Source organism: Pinus tabuliformis, chromosome 4_1 (assembly GCF_031772625.1).
Source record: "Pinus tabuliformis cultivar Carrire ecotype Pingquan chromosome 4_1, CPIR1, whole genome shotgun sequence".
Classification (NCBI taxonomy): Eukaryota; Viridiplantae; Streptophyta; class Pinopsida; order Pinales; family Pinaceae; genus Pinus; species Pinus tabuliformis.
The window spans coordinates 630246719-630264291 of record NC_142303.1 but is presented as its reverse complement, the minus strand read 5'-3'; the positions used below and the strand labels follow the sequence as shown (position 1 = coordinate 630264291).

General features: G+C 33.1%; 1 protein-coding gene across 1 annotated transcript; it reads right to left on the bottom strand.

The window, feature by feature from the left end:
* Positions 1 to 8095: 8095 nt before the first annotated feature.
* Positions 8096 to 15268, bottom strand: LOC149177621 (L-gulonolactone oxidase 2-like). Its single transcript, XM_089420174.1, has 3 exons — positions 14512 to 15268; positions 12280 to 12535; positions 8096 to 9126 (listed from the first exon to the last, which is right to left on the bottom strand). Exons 1-3 carry the CDS (start codon positions 15178 to 15180, stop codon positions 8309 to 8311), a joined length of 1743 nt encoding a protein of 580 aa, XP_089276300.1. The 5' UTR covers positions 15181 to 15268; the 3' UTR covers positions 8096 to 8308.
* Between the last annotated feature and the right edge of the window lie 2305 nt (positions 15269 to 17573).

Here is a 17573-nt window from a genome sequence, read left to right as displayed (position 1 = left end):
TCCATTACTTTTAGTCTATGCATTCCATCAGGATTTTAACCAAGAAATTATGTATTATTAAAAGGAATTAACCGATCCATTTTCTCAACAAAAACAATATGCCCTTTTCTAATTGCAAAATTCACATGTACAAACCTCTGTTTGAATGCAAGGCCTCTCTTCAATCTCATTCTTTCAACTTTATTATAGAAATTGCTTGAATGTAGACAATGTCGTGTGCCAGCATGCATTAGTGTGGCAGAAAATAGCAGCTAAGAAGAAACCTGACAGGTACAGGTAACAGTTTTCTGAACAGTATGATGGAAATGAAAAAACGCTACTTCAGATACAGATTATAAACTTCATAGTTTCCTGAATTCTGGGTCACTCCTAACTTATTGTTGAACTCCACCTACAAATGAGATAAAATATCTCACACTGTCCATCACACACTCCCTCTGTATGATAAAATCTATCTCAATATCAATTTCCATACATGAATTGGTAGATTTCATTTCATTTCATGGTGTATGTAGAGGACAAAGGAAACAGATTGAGGTTCTTTGTCAACTCGCAGAAGCTTGCAGAGAGAGAAAACATTGCCAAACAATTGGATGAAGTATCTAGGGAAAGGAATGACACACTCCATCAAAATGAAGAAACTTGGGAAGAAAATAAAGGGATTTCCAAACAATTCACTGAGGTTTTGAGATTGAATGAAAATGCAGTTAAGCAGAAAGATGCAAGACTTTTGGAGGCTCTGTCAGAACTTGAATTTGAAAGGAAAGCACGAAATTCTGCTGAAGCAAAGAAAACATATTTGAAGATGGCATTAAACGAAATGAGGGCATTTTCCCAGAAGGAACTTTGAAAGAATCATGCACTAAAGAGGTAGAGAGACGTAGCAAGGATCATTGACAGGCTGTAGTTGCATGCATATTTTGTAGCTTTGCTATTTTCAATGTTAAAATATATGCATTAGCTGTGTTTAGGCTAATAGAGCTATGGGATACCTCTTAACTTTCATTTTGTAGTGTGTAGTGTGTCCATTGCTGGGACTTAAGATGCTTGAACTGAACGAACTTGTTATAGCTTAGCTTAAAGTGAGAGGTCTAGCTTTTCCTGATGTAACAAAGGGTGTTCTTGTGCCACAGGTGAGCTACCTTGGGATAAATCTTGTGCATCTGTGGATTCATTTTTTCTTTTTATTGCACTGGTTATGATAAAATATTTATGCAATAAATCTATAGTGGGAGTTATTCTAAACATTCATAATACACGGGAGGATTTTACTTGGATGGTTGCTAATAAGATCTTTGTGTTCTATTTGCTAATTACATTCTTGCATTAATAATTGAATTTTAACTTAGTTTACCTCTGTCTAATGTTTTTTTTTTCATATGGCAATTGAAAGGAGCGTATACTATATTTGATACGTTTATGGCCTACCAAATTGATGGTACAAATTATGTTTTACATTTAAACATATTTTTTTGATTGAAACATAATAGGTGACTCCTGGATCACCTGCTTATCGAGCTGGATTCTGTCCTAGAGATGTTGTCATTCAGTTTGATGGGAAACCAACTAAAAGCATTAAGGAAGTGAGTTGGGGCATGTTTTTTATAATCAACAACACATAACAATAGAGAAATGTCATGATTACTAATTTCTTATATAAATGGGCTACAACAGATTGTTGAGATAATGGGTGACAAAGTTGGAATGGATTTTCATTCCCGGTTTACTACATTTGGGTCCCCTAGATTCATCTGGGTAATGTGGGGTTGTTCAGACCCGGTTTACTGCACTTAGGTACCCCCAGATTCTTTTAGGTGATGTGGTGGGTGTTGTTTCATACCTGATTCACTACATTTGGGTACCCACAGATTCTTGCCATATGTGAGTGGGTATATGTACCCTGGCACAAATTGGAAAGCAATTCATTGTTCTAAGGTTTCAAGAAGAGTTCCTGCTTGTGTAGCATTGATTGAAGAAGGGTTTTATACAATTGATGGAAGCAGGGGTTTTTGATACAAGGGAAGGTTGTTTTAGTGTTTAAGGGGATTATTTTGTTTTACGGAGAAAAATTTGGTGTCTGTGAGTAGTTTTGGGGCAGAATTGAAGGATGTTTGGTATACTTGGTGTCCTAGTACTGGAGTAGAATGATATTGGGGAAGGTTTTCTGTCATTTTTCTGATTGTCAGTGTTGATCAGACACAAGCCTGAGACATTATGGAGTGATTTTAGGCCTTTCCAACAATAAGTTTGGAAAATACCTATTTGAATTGAGGGAGTAGTCAGGACTGAGGAGCTTTGAGGAATTTTTATCCTGGTTTTGCAACCAATTTCGTCTTTATAAAACACTCATTTCAGGTTTATCTGAGGACCAATATATGCTCACTACATCTAGGGAGGTTTAGACCAGGCTTGTAGTGTGAGGTTTTCTTTATTGGAAGAGTGTACCCAAAGTTGTAAGGGATTGTGCATGTGAATGGTGTACAAGGAATTTTTGGGTTTGAACGTCATTTTATTTTTCAATTGAGGAGAGTGTGCTAAGCAAGTTCAAGAAGAAGGATTGAGGGGTGACTCCTTAGTAGCATCAAGGAAAATAGGAGAGAAAAGATGATGCTTCATCGGATGCCCGATTACCCATCCGATTCATCACCCACCAGAGTCTGGCCCGAAGATAAGCACAGGTTCTGCAATGCTCCTGGGATCTCAATAGCTTTTAATCCAAAGGGGTCCTCAGATTCAGAGGGGGCCAAAAGCCAAATTTCTCCATTGGATTTGAAGACATTTTCTGGAGTTGGGATCACTTATTGGCTTGAAAACATCTTTGATTACCAGATGAGTTCTCCCAAGCAACAAAGCGAGACAATATCGATTTTTTCTCCCCATGGATTTACAGAATCCACCCATCAAATAGGAATGGAGCATTTAGAGAGCTATACTTGTGTTATATCCTGTTATTCAAATTTGAGCACAAACAACCCACATACTCATTATCGTATAGAGTGTGAAACTGTGCAATACCCTATTCAAAATCAAGATGAACATGAAATATGGGATGTGGCATCGCCAGCTCGGAGATATTCAAATGTTCCAGCATTTCCTGTTGCCCATTTTCTCAGGGCTTTCTATCTTTGCAAACGGCAATTAAACCATGGAAAGGACATCTACATGTACAGTTCTGTTATAATGATCACACGATTGCTTTAAACCTCTGAGAATCAATTGAATTGATTAAAATTTCCCATTCTTAAGAGTTAGTCACATTCTCTGTTTACTGATTATTGCAGGGGTGACATGGCATTCTGCAGCGATGAATGCCGCTACTAACAGATTTTGATGGATGATGAAATTCCTTTAATGACAGATTTTAATGGTTGAATGAATGGAGGCATTTGTTGCTTCTCCAACTTCATCGAGTGCTGCTTCATAAGATCAGAGGCATGAGAATTGTCCATCATCAAAGAGGCAAAAAGAGGCGTTTCAATGTATGTATTTTTTGCATTAGAGTAGCTGTAGAAAAATACACTGCTACAAATGATATAAAAATGTATCTTTGTTTTATTCAAAGGAAAAGGGATTGAATGGGGTAGGCTTTTCTGAGGCATATTAATACGGAGAGAGTTTTTATCCAATTTTCAAGTGTCAAATGCAAGAATAAGCTAATTGAATTTTTATTTCCAATCCTTCAGATTATTCCCTTGGTAGGAGAATCATTTTAAATAGATTCGTAGTTTTATCTCCAAGAATCTGTTTAAAAATTGCTACTTCATCTTAATTTAATGAAGTTATTTCCCCTTCGAGTGAATGCTATTTCTATGGATCTTTATCATGTCATTGTTACTTCACATAGCAAGTATTATCACTATATATGCTTAGTATATTTCCAGATTGGCTGCAAGGGACTTATATGTGGTTTTCAAGCTTTATATACAAATTCTGTCAATCTGCAATAAGATTTATGCATTACACTGAAATTGTATGTCAGAGCAAGATAAAGATGATGTCAAAGCAATTTTGATATATTGGGAATCATATTCATTTTTTACATTGTATCCATCTGTTGAGTGTACACGGTGTACAATCTAGACCTTTGTGCTTTGCTTGGTTAAGGTGTGGTGTCCCCTTTGTATGTCAGTGAAGAGCAGAATCTAAGGGATTGGTAGTTGTCATCAATATTGTGTATTAAATATTTTGGGTTAATTGCACTAGTTTATCCTGATGACATTATTAGGGATAACGTTCAGGGAGATGGAGAAACATTTCCTACATTTTGCTTTAAAATTTTCATGACTTATAAATAATCTTAAAATAACAGACCTCTTTATACATTTATCAATTATTTTGTCGAGCCTTACATCATATAACATGCTCTCTCAGATAAATGACTTGTCAAACTTTCAATCATTATAAATAAACTGTTTTTTACCATTATCCTTTGAACACTAATATATAGTTTAGTCTGAACCTTCATAGTAATGTTAGAAGGATAAGTGTCTTATTGGTGTTTGAATGTTAGGTTTAATGTTTTTTTAGTTGTCTTGGTCTTACGCTGAATTATAAATTTTTGATAAATTTGACTTGTTAACTATGCTGTATATCTTGAGAGATTGCTAATTCCCTATCAAAAGTTTTTCTTTGGAAAAATATTACTTTTTATTTTTCTAGGACATTTTTAGATTAGTTTTGTTTGAAATTGGTGGGGGTCTTTTGAAATAAGAAATTTAATCAAGATAATCATTTCACCCTTTAGGGGCTCGCTGAACCATAGTCGCCTCCCATATTTTCGTGCCTCCCTAGGTTCTCCTTTCTACTAAGGCTTCTCCTTACAGGTGTGGCCATGGACGTTGGTGTGTAGGCCTTGCTACAGTGCAGGGTTTCGTTGCGTTTGGGATTTCACCGTTCGTTGCTCGATGCTACTGTGTGTTCTTATGTGCGGGGTTTCGTCTACTCAGGGTATTTTCCGCCGACAGTTCCTTGTTTGTTGTGGTCTCTAATTTTCGAACTGCGTCTGTGGTAGCCATTTTTTTTAGATCGCCATGGGTTGTTGTGATCTTTCTGGTTCTGTTAGAAGTTACCTAGTCTTGGGTTTTTGCTTCTAGTATGTCTATGCCTATGGGGGCTTTGTGGGATTGGTGCCATTTCGGGGTTTTGTTTACTAATGTTTTGGCGGCCTATTCCTGGTTCTTCAGAGTCCTTTGTGGCCTTTGTTGATGTTTCCCTTTGAGGTCTTCATTAGCTAACTTGCGTGCCCATATCTCTTTTTTTACAATTCTCTCACCTTGTGTTTTCAGCCCTAAGGTTTAATTTGAATCATTGGTGAGCATGGATGTCCATGTATTTGTTTTTACAGCTCTCTGGCATAGAGTTTTGTGCCACTCAGATTTCAATCTGTTTTTACAATTCTCTCACCTTGTGTTTTCAGCCCCTAGGGTTTAATTTGAATCATTGGCAGACATGGATGTCCATATCTTTGTTTTTACAGCTCTCTGGCGTAGAGTTTTCTACCACTCAGGTTTCAATTTGAATGTAATATGCACATATGTTGTAAACATGACTTTGAGTTTCTTAATGAAAACATGTTCTATTTTTCTTTCTTCAAAATAAAAAGTTTCACCCTTTCGTAATGCTAGGCCACAACCAAGGATTCCCTTGATTGTAATAATGGCATCCAGGAACATATAAAGCCCGCACGAGAGAAAACCAAATAAAGTGCAGGACCTTACCTCACTTAGAAGGCATTGAATTCTTTGAGCTCAAGTGAAATACCGAGTAAAGCTTTTCGCGATAAAATTAAGCTGGCACATGAACTTATCTTAGAAGGTTAGAGTTTCCATGACCAATCTATGAAAAATTGCAATTCACATGTACAAACCTCTGTTTGAATGTAAGGCCTCTCTTCAATCTCATTATTTCAACTGTATTATAGAAATTTCATAAGTTATTGATCCAGACACACCTTCCAATTCATCGAGTTATCTTTGAGCTTTTATCTTTTCATAGCCCCTCCATTATGTTTCGCAGAACAAAAAAAATTATTTCTCGAGGGACTTTCAATATCTCGATTAATGCCACTGATACCACTTTTATGATCCTAAGCACTGCATATGATATTATATCTACTATTAAGACAACAATATCTGATATACCATACATTTTTACAGTTGAATTTAGTCTTCATACCCATTGATCAGAATACTGCTCAATCCCATTTTTATTCCTTCTAATCCCATGTTGCTTCTGCCATTCTTGTTAACAAAAACAGAGGAATATGAATGTGAACAACGAGATTTACATTGTATATATGTTTCAGGAATTTGTGTGTTGTGTTTGGAGTTTACAATATTCAATTCATCAACGTCCAGGGTGATAACTGGAAGTTTTAACCTATTCAGTGAGATGGGTGAGGTTTGCAAGTGAGTTGTCCCTGTTCAAATATCTAGCGGCATCACCCATACTCATACTATTAAAAAGAAAATGATTTTTTGACTTGGAGTGAATTAAAAGAAAAAACGATTACCCAATGATAAGGAATTAATGAGTCTACAAACTTTTGTGAAAATGAGCCAAAACTGAAGTGAAGTCAGATTTTTATTATTTAACCAGACTTATAATTTCTTAATTATGTTTTAAAAATTCTTATTGGAGTTGAAAAATATTTAAAATTGTAGCTTATGGAATGATTCTTTTTAACATTTGTAAATGATAAAAATTAAAAATTAAATTAAATATATTTAATAGTCTTGGATTCATTTTTATGTTAAAAATAAATAATTTAATTTCTTCAAATCATAACTTTAGTAATACTTTAGTAATGATTGAATAATATACTTCTAACCATAATAAATTAAAAGAATTATTTAATTATTAAATAATGCATTTACAAATCTTCAATACAGAAATTATATTTGTCCTCGTTATATTCTTCAATTAGTTGTAGTGGGGTCTAGATATAGATATGGATGACACACTGATCCCAACAAAAATTACCTATTAATTAATAGTTAATAATGTTCTTATTCCATCATCATGTTAAAATCCAAACTTTATATTAAAGCCTAAACCCATCACGGAATTTTCTGAACTTTGAAAAATGATCCGTGGTTTTTTATCGTAAGTTCTTTTTATGGTAAGTTCTTGTATGAGTACTGTTAAATTTATTTAAAATTTGTAATTATATAGCTAATAATTAGTTTATAATTTGAATAAACCATAGGTTATATTATATCTATAATTTAATTCTTTCTCATTTTACTTGTCACTTATGATTGACTTTAAATTTTATTAATTTATACAATATATGCAATAAAGCCACTTGGATACAACAAACAAGATGCCCAAACATGTGCATTATAGGTAATTTGATGTCCGTACATTTTATCACCTTCTTGATAAATTTTTGTTGCATCATGCAATCACTACAATACAGGGAATTGATCATTTGAAATATGATAACTGCTATAAGCGTGGCACAAATCCCTCGTATACATACATGGATATAGACTTCTATATCGACCTCATATAAAAACAATACAAGTACTCAAAAACTAGTGAAGCTCTTAGCAAGGCATACCACCCTATATTCTATTCACTGGGTGAAGGGTAAGAAGCATTTATAAACAGTGATCTATATTTAATCAAAGAAGCAAATACATACATGGATATAGACATCTATATCGGCCTCATATAAAAACAATACAAGTACTCAAAAACTAGTGAAGCTCTTAGCAAGGCATACCACCCTATATTGTATTCACTGGGTGAAGGGTAAGAAGCATTTATAAATAGTAATCTATCTTTAATCAAAGAAGCAATGATTTGACTGCAAAAACGTTTTTATTTTGCAAGGGTGACGAGAGTTCTCAAAGTTGGGCACCCAAGATTGCAAACAGCTAAAGAACTACATGAGACATTAGACAAATGGAAAAGGTAATGGACTGCATAGCTTCATTGGGAGGGTATATTGTCTTTTAAAGGCTGAAATTGAACACTATATATTCCTTTGTCTAATATAACTTAAATGACCTTGAAATAATATTATGACTATAAATTGTTTCTCCCAACATCACATCTAGAGCTGACCAAGATGACCAGTGGGCACCTTATCTAAGGACTAGTGGATGAAAGGATAAATTCACAACTCTATCGATTTCATATAAACTATCATGACGCTGCTACCAACATTTGATGCTAATTTGCAATATCAAGTGCCATTCTTCTCGAATTTATGCCTTAGGGCGTTTCCTTTGCAACGTGTGGTGCAAATGCTAGTAAAATATCTTAATAAGATGAGATGATACCAAACAACCCTATCAGATCAAGATCCCTGCAATCTGCAAACACGTGCTTCGGTGTAAATTCTGCCCGGTTTGCAGAAGTAGCCTTTCTTAGGAGCACAGTGCACATCTTCTGAGCACACGCAGAGTCCTTCGAGAGCACATCCATCCTTCCATATGATCACTCCCGCATTCCCTATTCCCAGAACATCGTCGGTCCATTCATTGGACAAAAGTCCGTTAGGATCGTACTTGTCCTTCACTGATAAGAAGTCATCATATTTGTTATATCTTTTGATGACCCCTTCAAAGGCAATGTTTCGGTTCTTTCCCCAGTGAGGCAGAGCTCCATATTTCACGAGCGCCATTTGCTCAATTTCCTCCAACGCATCTTCATACAGTCTGGGACTGTTGGGATCCTTGGCCCGATAGTACGTCATTTCGATGTCTACTGAGTCGTCTTCTTTTCCCAAATAAGCACTCGAAGCTTTTACATAACGCATTAGAAAACCAGAGTAGAGTTCAACCCCACACAGGCTGCTCGGAATGGTGTACCGGAGCTTCTTTACGTCGGAAAGGAATTGTCCGATGTTGGAGACGCTGATACTGAGTCCATTCTGAAATAAGAATAATCCTTTGACCCGAGGATCCCATGCGCACGCTGTCAGCAGTTCGTCCTCTGGGCTGCTCAGACACGATCCAGCAGCTTGAATGTTATTCTGATATCCAATTACCGGATATCCCGAAAAGAGAACATCGTTGTTCTTGAGTCCTGTACCAGCTCCCAGAATTGTAGATACCTGAGTGACTGCCCTCACGCACTTGCTCTTAGCATCATTCGTAGCTTCATCAACTTCCTCTGTAAAATCATAGTTGATATAATTAGAGGTACATCTTTCCACGGACTTGTCCACATGGTAACGCATGTATGCATGTATTAAAAAAAAAAACATGTTCTCATATAAAAATTATAATAATAATATAAATATTTAAATTTCAAATTTTAAAATTTTATAGTAATTTGTTTTAACTATATAATTTACACAATTACACAATTTAAAAGCTTTAGCTAATTATATATCAAAAAAATATTATTAAATAATAGAAAATTACAATTAAATTTAGATAAAAATATAAAAATAAAATAAGTAAATTTCTATTATAATAAGAGGTAGTTAAATTTATAGATGAAATTACTATTTTCTTTCTAGTTAATTTTAGTCAAAATTAGATAAAGATTTTTAAAACTTGAATTTAAATTGTTTATTCTGCATAATTCCACAACCTAGAGATTTTTCATAGTGGTAAATCCATTCAAACATTCCAAAATACATTTTAAAAAGTAAAAATAAACTATTTCCCATTATAATAATAAATAAATAAATACAATTTACATCATATTACAAGATTCCATGAAAAATAACAATATAAAACAAAAAAACTAATACTTTCGTAAACAATAAATTAACAAATTATTTGGAATTTACTCAATTTCACTTAAAATGTATTTAGGGTTAAGGATTGATGACCAATGAATGTTTGGCACTCTTGACTTTACTTAAAAAAAATCATGACATCAAATGCTTCCCTAAAGACAATTTCATAATTAACTCTTTAAGTCTTTATATAATATATGTTGTATAATTTAAAATTATCATAAAAATAATAAATTAACAAATTATTTGGAATTTACTTGATTTCACTTAAAAAATATTTAGGGTTAAGGATTGATGACCAATAAATGTTTCACGCTCCTTATTTTATTCAAAAAAATCATGACATAATTGTTTCACACTCCTTATTTTATTAAGAATCATGACATAAATGTGTCACACTCCTTATTTTATTAAAAAAATCATGACATCAAATGCCTGGCTAAAGACAATTTCATAGCTAAAGACAATTTCATAATTAACTCTGGAAGTCTTTATATAATATATGTTATATAATTTAGAATTATCATAAAATTATAAAAATTGATAAATATAAATTATAAAGAAATGTGCCAACCAAAATATATTAAATCAAATTTGACCCTTAAAACATAAAAAGTCACAATAATTAAACCATGCCTTAAAATTTTGTCCACGATGCAGGAAAAAATGCTACATACACACAGAATAATGATCTTACCTTGTTCAAGTTCTCAATAGATATACATTTTCACTAATTGAAATAAAAAAAATTAATGATTATTCTGATTATTCTTTTAACATTAATAAAGCTATAGATATTAGATTGCATGATTCTAGCCCCAAGGGTTAGCTCAATAGGTCAAGCTGGCCCCCCCCAATGGGAGGTCACAGGGTCGAAACCCGAAAGCTCTTGGGGTCAGGTCAGTCAATAGGCCGAGGGGTGTGACCCCCTTGTTGTTCCGAGGGGTGTGACCCCCTTCGGGTGGGGTCCACCCTAGCGTTGTTCCAAGGGATGTGACCCCCTTCGGGTGGGGTCCACCCTAGCATTGTTCCGAGGGGTGTGACCCCCTTCGGGTGGAGTCCACCCTAGCGTTGTTCGATCCTGGACGTAGCAGACCCACTGACCATGGGTATCCGTGAACCAGTAATGGAAAAAAAAAAGAGATTGTATGATTAAATCACAATTATGGTCTGAATTAAAAAAAAAAAGATTGTACGATTCAATCACAATTATGGTCTGAATTGGTTAATAAATATGTACCAGATTTGATTAATGTGCACGTTAAACCGATGTTCATCCATATTAATTTAGTTAAAAAAAGTTAAACCATTATTTATTTATTATTAATTAAACAAGATATTAATTGTATGATTCGATCGAAGATAATAAATATCCACCAGTTTTGGTTCATTTTCACGTGAAACCCATGTTCATCACTACCATTTATGTCATGAAGTTCAACGATTATATGTCTAAATATGCTAATAAATATCCACCAGTTTTCATTCATTTTCACCTGAAACTCATGTCCATCACTAATTGACCATTTCTGTCAGGAAGTTCACCGATTATCTGTTTAATACTAATGAAACTATAAATATTAGATTGTATGATCCCATGGCAGTTAGGGTCTGAATATGTTAACGAATATGCACCATATTTGATTTATCTGCACGTGAAACGGATTTTCATAATACAATTGCACGTGAAACTGATTTTCCGATTTTAGAATATTTGGGAAAACGATTTTCATAATACAGTTGCACGTGAAACCGATTTTCCATTTTAGAATATTTGGGAAATTTTGATAGGCAGAAGAGAGTTTTCCAATATATTCTAAAACCTACGATCACATAAACTTAATCAAGTTAAAAATAAAATAAACAATTAATAGATTAAATCATTATCATCTTGATTTTGACATTGGCATTTCTGTTACCTGATTTTGAAGTGGACCGAAAACCGATGAAATCATTTACCCCATCTCCATAAGAATTAACGTAGGAGAGTTATAATCATTTATCTTAATTAATTTAAGATAATCGGTAATTGGTGCGAGTTATCGTGAACACTATAAATCTAACTTAAATCTAATTTAAGTGCAACAGCCTGTAAGCCACACACAATAACAATTAATTTATACCTCAACAAAAGCCAAGGCGTCGGGCTCAGAGATTATAAGATTCATATATGATAATAAATATCCACCAGTTTTGATTCATCTTCACGTAAAACCCATGTTCATTACTAATTGATCATTTCTGTCAGGACGTTCAACGATTAGCTGTTTAATACTCATGAAACTATAAATATTAGATTGTATGATCCAATGGCAGTTGGGTCTGAATATGTTAATGAATATGCACCACATTTGATTTATCTGCACGTGAAACCGATTTTCCTATTTTAGATAATTTGGGAAATTTTGATAGGCAGAAGAGAGTCTGGCTTCGTTAGATTTCATTCTTATGAGTTAAATTGCCAATATATTCTAAAACCTACGATGAAATCAACTTAATCAAGTTAAAAATAAAATAAACAAATAAATGATTAAATCATTATCATTCTGGATTTAGACATTGGCATTTTCTCTTACCTGCATCCCTGATGATGGCTAAAAGAGCCGTTAGAGTGGACCGAAAACCGATGAAATCATTTACCCCATCTCCATAAGAATTAACAGGCACTCGATCGTCCACTCTATAGACAACCTTTCGTTGAGCAGGGTACCATATAACATCTCCGAATTCGTGCTCCAGGCCAAACTGCACAATCATGCTTTCCAGATCCGAATCATCCTTCACAACGTTTGTGATGGAACGTTTAAACAAAGGTTGTAGCTGCAGGGTTACCTGTATGACACAACATAGTATACATAAAATTCAATGAGATTAAATCATTAATCAACGATAACATCATTAAATTAGTGAATTCCTTGGAGATCTTCTAAACAGCACTATTTATAGGAGATAGGCTATCCCAACTATGAGATAAGTGGAAGAATCTAATAAAGCCACAATACCGGAAAAGTGCAATGTTTTTATGCATTAGGGATGGTTTACATGGAAAGGACGGAAATTGGAAAAACAATGCACCAATGATTACCTTACTTCATAGTGCTTAATACATATATTTTTATTTCTTATATTTAAAAAAATAATAATAATAACCGAAAATATTCATAACTTTTAAGTTTAAAAATAATAACCAAAAATATTCATAACTTTTAAGTTTAAAAACATCAAGTTTAGTTTATATTATTTATACATTTGAACATCTAATTTGTATTCATCAATATTAAGATTCACTTTGCCTTTTGCTAATAAATATTCAGAATTTCAATTCTATTAATCACAAAAAACATATTATGCATGATCAAAGCTAAATTATCCATTAACTATTCTAATTGGATGTTTATTTTAGAATTTTAATTTTATTAATTGCAAAAAGCATGTTAGGCGTAATCAAAGCTAAATTACCCAATAACTATTTCAGTTGGATGTTTGTTTCAGAATTTCAATTTTATTAATTGCAAAAAGCATGTTAGGCATGATCAAAGCTAAATTACCCATTAGAGATTCCATTTGGATGTTTATGGTTATGGAATAAATCTTGATGGCAAAAAACATGTTATGCATGATCAAAGCTAAATTACCCATTAACTATTCCAATTGGATGTTTATTTCAGAATTTTAATTTTATTAATTGCAAAAAGCAGGTTAGGCGTGATCAAAGCTAAATTACCCAATAACTATTCCAGTTGGATGTTTGTGTCAGAATTTCAATTTTATTAATTGCAAAAAGCATGTTAGGCATGATCAAAGCTAAATTACCCATTAGAGATTGCATTTGGATGTTTATGGTTATGGAATAAATATTGATGGTATTTTATAGTTTATTTGTTTGGTTTTTTTGGTTAAAATTTAGTGCTACAATATTTTTTCAGCATATTATAATTAAATAGTATTTTTTTTATGTATAAATAATATAATTATGTAAATTGTATGGTTAAATTTATAAAAAAAAAAATTTAAATATTTAAATATTAATATTATGTAAATTAATACAAATTCGTTAAAAATATTAATGTGGTTGATATGGCTACTTGCTTTATTTATATTTATTATTGATAGATATATACCAAAAATATTATCATTAAATATTGTAACAAAAATATTATTGTTAATTTTGAGTTTATTGAACCCTTAACCTTTAAGAATCTCAAGTCTTGATTAAAAACAAAAGTGTTGAACAGTTTTTATCCTTTACAACCAAGATATAAGACAATTTTTCTAAAATTAGGTATGCTTTGAAAATCTTTATGAAATTGGTGGGGGGAGCCACATGTTACTCATGTTGCTACCTTTTTCAACATCAATTTTTTAAATTTTATTAAAAGTTAACGCAACCCACTAACACACTACAACATAAGAATTTAGATGAAGCATATGCTGAGCATATTCCCTTGAGAATCAATTTAAGTCCTCAATTAAAAAAAATCAACAAATTGTCATCCACCTTAAGTTGAAAACAAATTCTCTAACAGACTACAACATAAACATTTAAATAAAGCATATGCTAAGCATATTCCTTTGAAAATCAACCTGAATCTTCAATTAAAAAAAAAAAAAAAAATCAGCAAACCAGCATCCACCTTAAGTTGAAAAAAAAACACCACTAATTATATAACTGAAACTTATAATTCTCCTATTTCAAACACTCATATCCCAAACCATAAAAACAATTATATCCCAAACCATAATAAAATGAAAGTATGCTCACTGGTGAAATTCAATTCGTTTCAATTGTTTTGCTAGGCTATTACTACCTGGGAAATGACACCGATAACGCCCAACGAAACTTTGGCTGCATTGAGATCCTCGTCTGCTTCAGTAAGACTCACAACTTTAGCATATCCCTCAGCAGGGGGAGCTGGTACTACTATTCTCATCCCCACAACATATTCGTGAACAGCACTTCCGTTACCAAACAGGGAACTACCATGAGCACCGGTGCCTAGTATTCCCCCAAGGGTTAACCCCAACCAGTAAGGGGAATGAGGCAAAGCAAGGCCTTCTGTGGCAGCAGCATCAATGAGATTCTTTAGGGTTATGCCGCTATGGAACGTCATCCTCAAACTAGGCTTATCCACGGATACAACATAGTTTAGATCCCGAGTGCTGATAATGAGACCCGAATCCCCACCGGGACATACCAGCTTGGGAATACTGTGGGCGTAGCGCGTCACAACTCTCATCTTCTGATTCTTCTGAACGGCATCGGCAACAGAGGCCAGAAGCTCACCTTCTGTGGAAGGATACACCACTTGAGCAGCCCTGCAGATACTTCTATCTGGAAACACACCATAAGCGTTCGAAACAGTGCAGTTTGTAAATCCATTAGAACATTCAACCACGGGACCCGGGGGACTACAATTCGCGATCCGGGCCAACAGAAAGAAAGAACAAAAGATCAAAATAGCTCTGTGAAACTCCATTCGACAACATAACCGAAACCGAGTATTGCTGAGTGAGCAAAACGGTCCGTATAAATAGTTGGAATAGCTCTGATGGAAGCGCACCCAAAAAAACGTGTGGCCAATTTTCTTTCTGCATATTTTTTCAGATTTAACTCTACGCTACCCATAGTTAATGACTATTCCGAACACTTGTATTATTTTACAATTTACTTCATAAACATCCTGATCACCCACATTACCACCTCGAAATTTAACAAAAAAAATCAAAATCTCTCGGTTGGAAGTATATTCATATTTGAAGATTACAACTTTTCGATAAAAATGTTTATCAGTTATCCACGTCATCAACTTATCCAGTTACATATAGATAAGCATTATCGAGTAAAAGTCTCACCCAATATAAACAAATTCATCAACAACATCATTGTTTGGCGTATCCTTATAAAAAGCGACTCCAACTAACGATGAATGAATGCATGCGTCCCCAATTTCTTAAAAAAAGTTTGGTCTCGAAGTCTGCCATATCCTTCCAAAGTCAAGTCTGGGTCGAAGATTGTATGGGATCTGCTGGTTTCAATTATGGAAAACGTAGAATTTCCATTCACTGTTGTTGAAGGCACACCAAAACTGGATTTTACGGGCAGATAAATTTACTTTGAAGCAAAACTATAGGTATTCATATTTTTCGCAGTGAGTTTCAACATATCATAATATAGTAGAGTTGAGGCTTCTGTGATCCATATCAAGTTTACAAAAGATTTTTCGGCGAAAATCACATGAAACACCATTTGTCACGCGAACAAACCAGTGTGGTTCATCGTCAGGACAAGTTGAAGAAACAGATCCAGGTTAGCAAGTTAAATAGACTGAGTAGAGCCTCCAACGGCTCACTAGACCAATGGCTACTTTTGACTAATGTACGGGATCAAAACTTTTTAATAATTTAAGAGAAATAATAAGTTATCCTAGGGGACCGATCCCTTAAAATATATAAAAATAATTTATGATAATAATTAGTTAAAAATTATTAATAATTAATTAAAAATTATAAGTTAAATTAGTATTTAAAAATAATATATGATAATAGTTAGTTAAAAATTATTAATAAATATTTAAAAATTATAAGTTAAATTAGTATTTAAATGGAACTTAGTTAAAAACAGGACCATAATTAATTAAAAAAAAAAATATATATATATATATATATATATATAAAAGAAAGAAATGGTTAAAAATATGAATAAATAAATAAATGAGAAAAATATAACCTAAGTCAACTTAAAAATAACCAGAAACGAGAAAATAAAATAAGTCAAAAAATAAATAAATAAATAAATAAAAATTAATAAATAGATCAATAAATAAAAATAAATAAATTAGATAAGAAAGCGGATCAAAAAAAAGAAAAAGAAAAAAAGAGTGGAACAATGACTAGGAAGAGAGTGCTGGGACCCAACACCCACTGATCTTCCAACCATCTTCTCTATGACCCAACACCCACTGATCTTCCAACCATCTTCTCTATTGAGATTACTCGGCCTATTTTCAATCTCCAGCGCCTCCCTAAATTTCCAATGATGGAAGTGTGAAACCTTAGCAATAACACTAGCCTCCTCAATACAAACATGATGATTGGTTTTCTCAGCATGCTCAGCTAAAGCGAAAGACATAGTTCGCCTATGCTTAAGGTCAGCTGCATGCTCACTAATCCTTTGATTAATGGAGCGACCAGTTTCCCCAATATAGTGGGTCCCACAGGAACAGGGGATCATGTATACACCTTTCATATATTTAGGGTCGATAGGATCCTTCGCTGATCTGAGGGACATGCGAATGGTGTTCAGGGGCCTAAAGGTCACAGGGACACTATGCATCCTGAGAATCCTACCAATCTTATCAGTAGTCCCCTGAACATACGGAAGATGGATACCTGGAACTCGTTCCTTCGGTTCCCTTCAGAATATGTTTAAAACCAGGTATAGTATGTATATTTATATAGTAGAATCTTTGCATTATTTAAGAATCTTATATACTAATTTAATGTTTAATTTAGTTATTATTTTGTCTTATTATAGGTTTTTAATGTTTGATTTAGTTTTTATTATTAATTTTTAAGAAAGTGAATCTCTTAAAGAGAAATTGTTTTATACAATAATTAAAGAAATTATTTTATACAATAGTTTGATATTTTTCTTAGTTGTAATCATTTTAATAATAATACCGATATTATTATTATTTTAGTAAAACTGTCTTAAATTTATTTTTTGGTTATATATATATATATATATATATATATATATATATATATAATTAATTAATTTAATTTTCAAAAAAAATATTTTTAAAATAATTTCATTATTTATTGTAAAAAACTTATAAAATTACATTTTATTTTAAATTTTGCTTTTTAG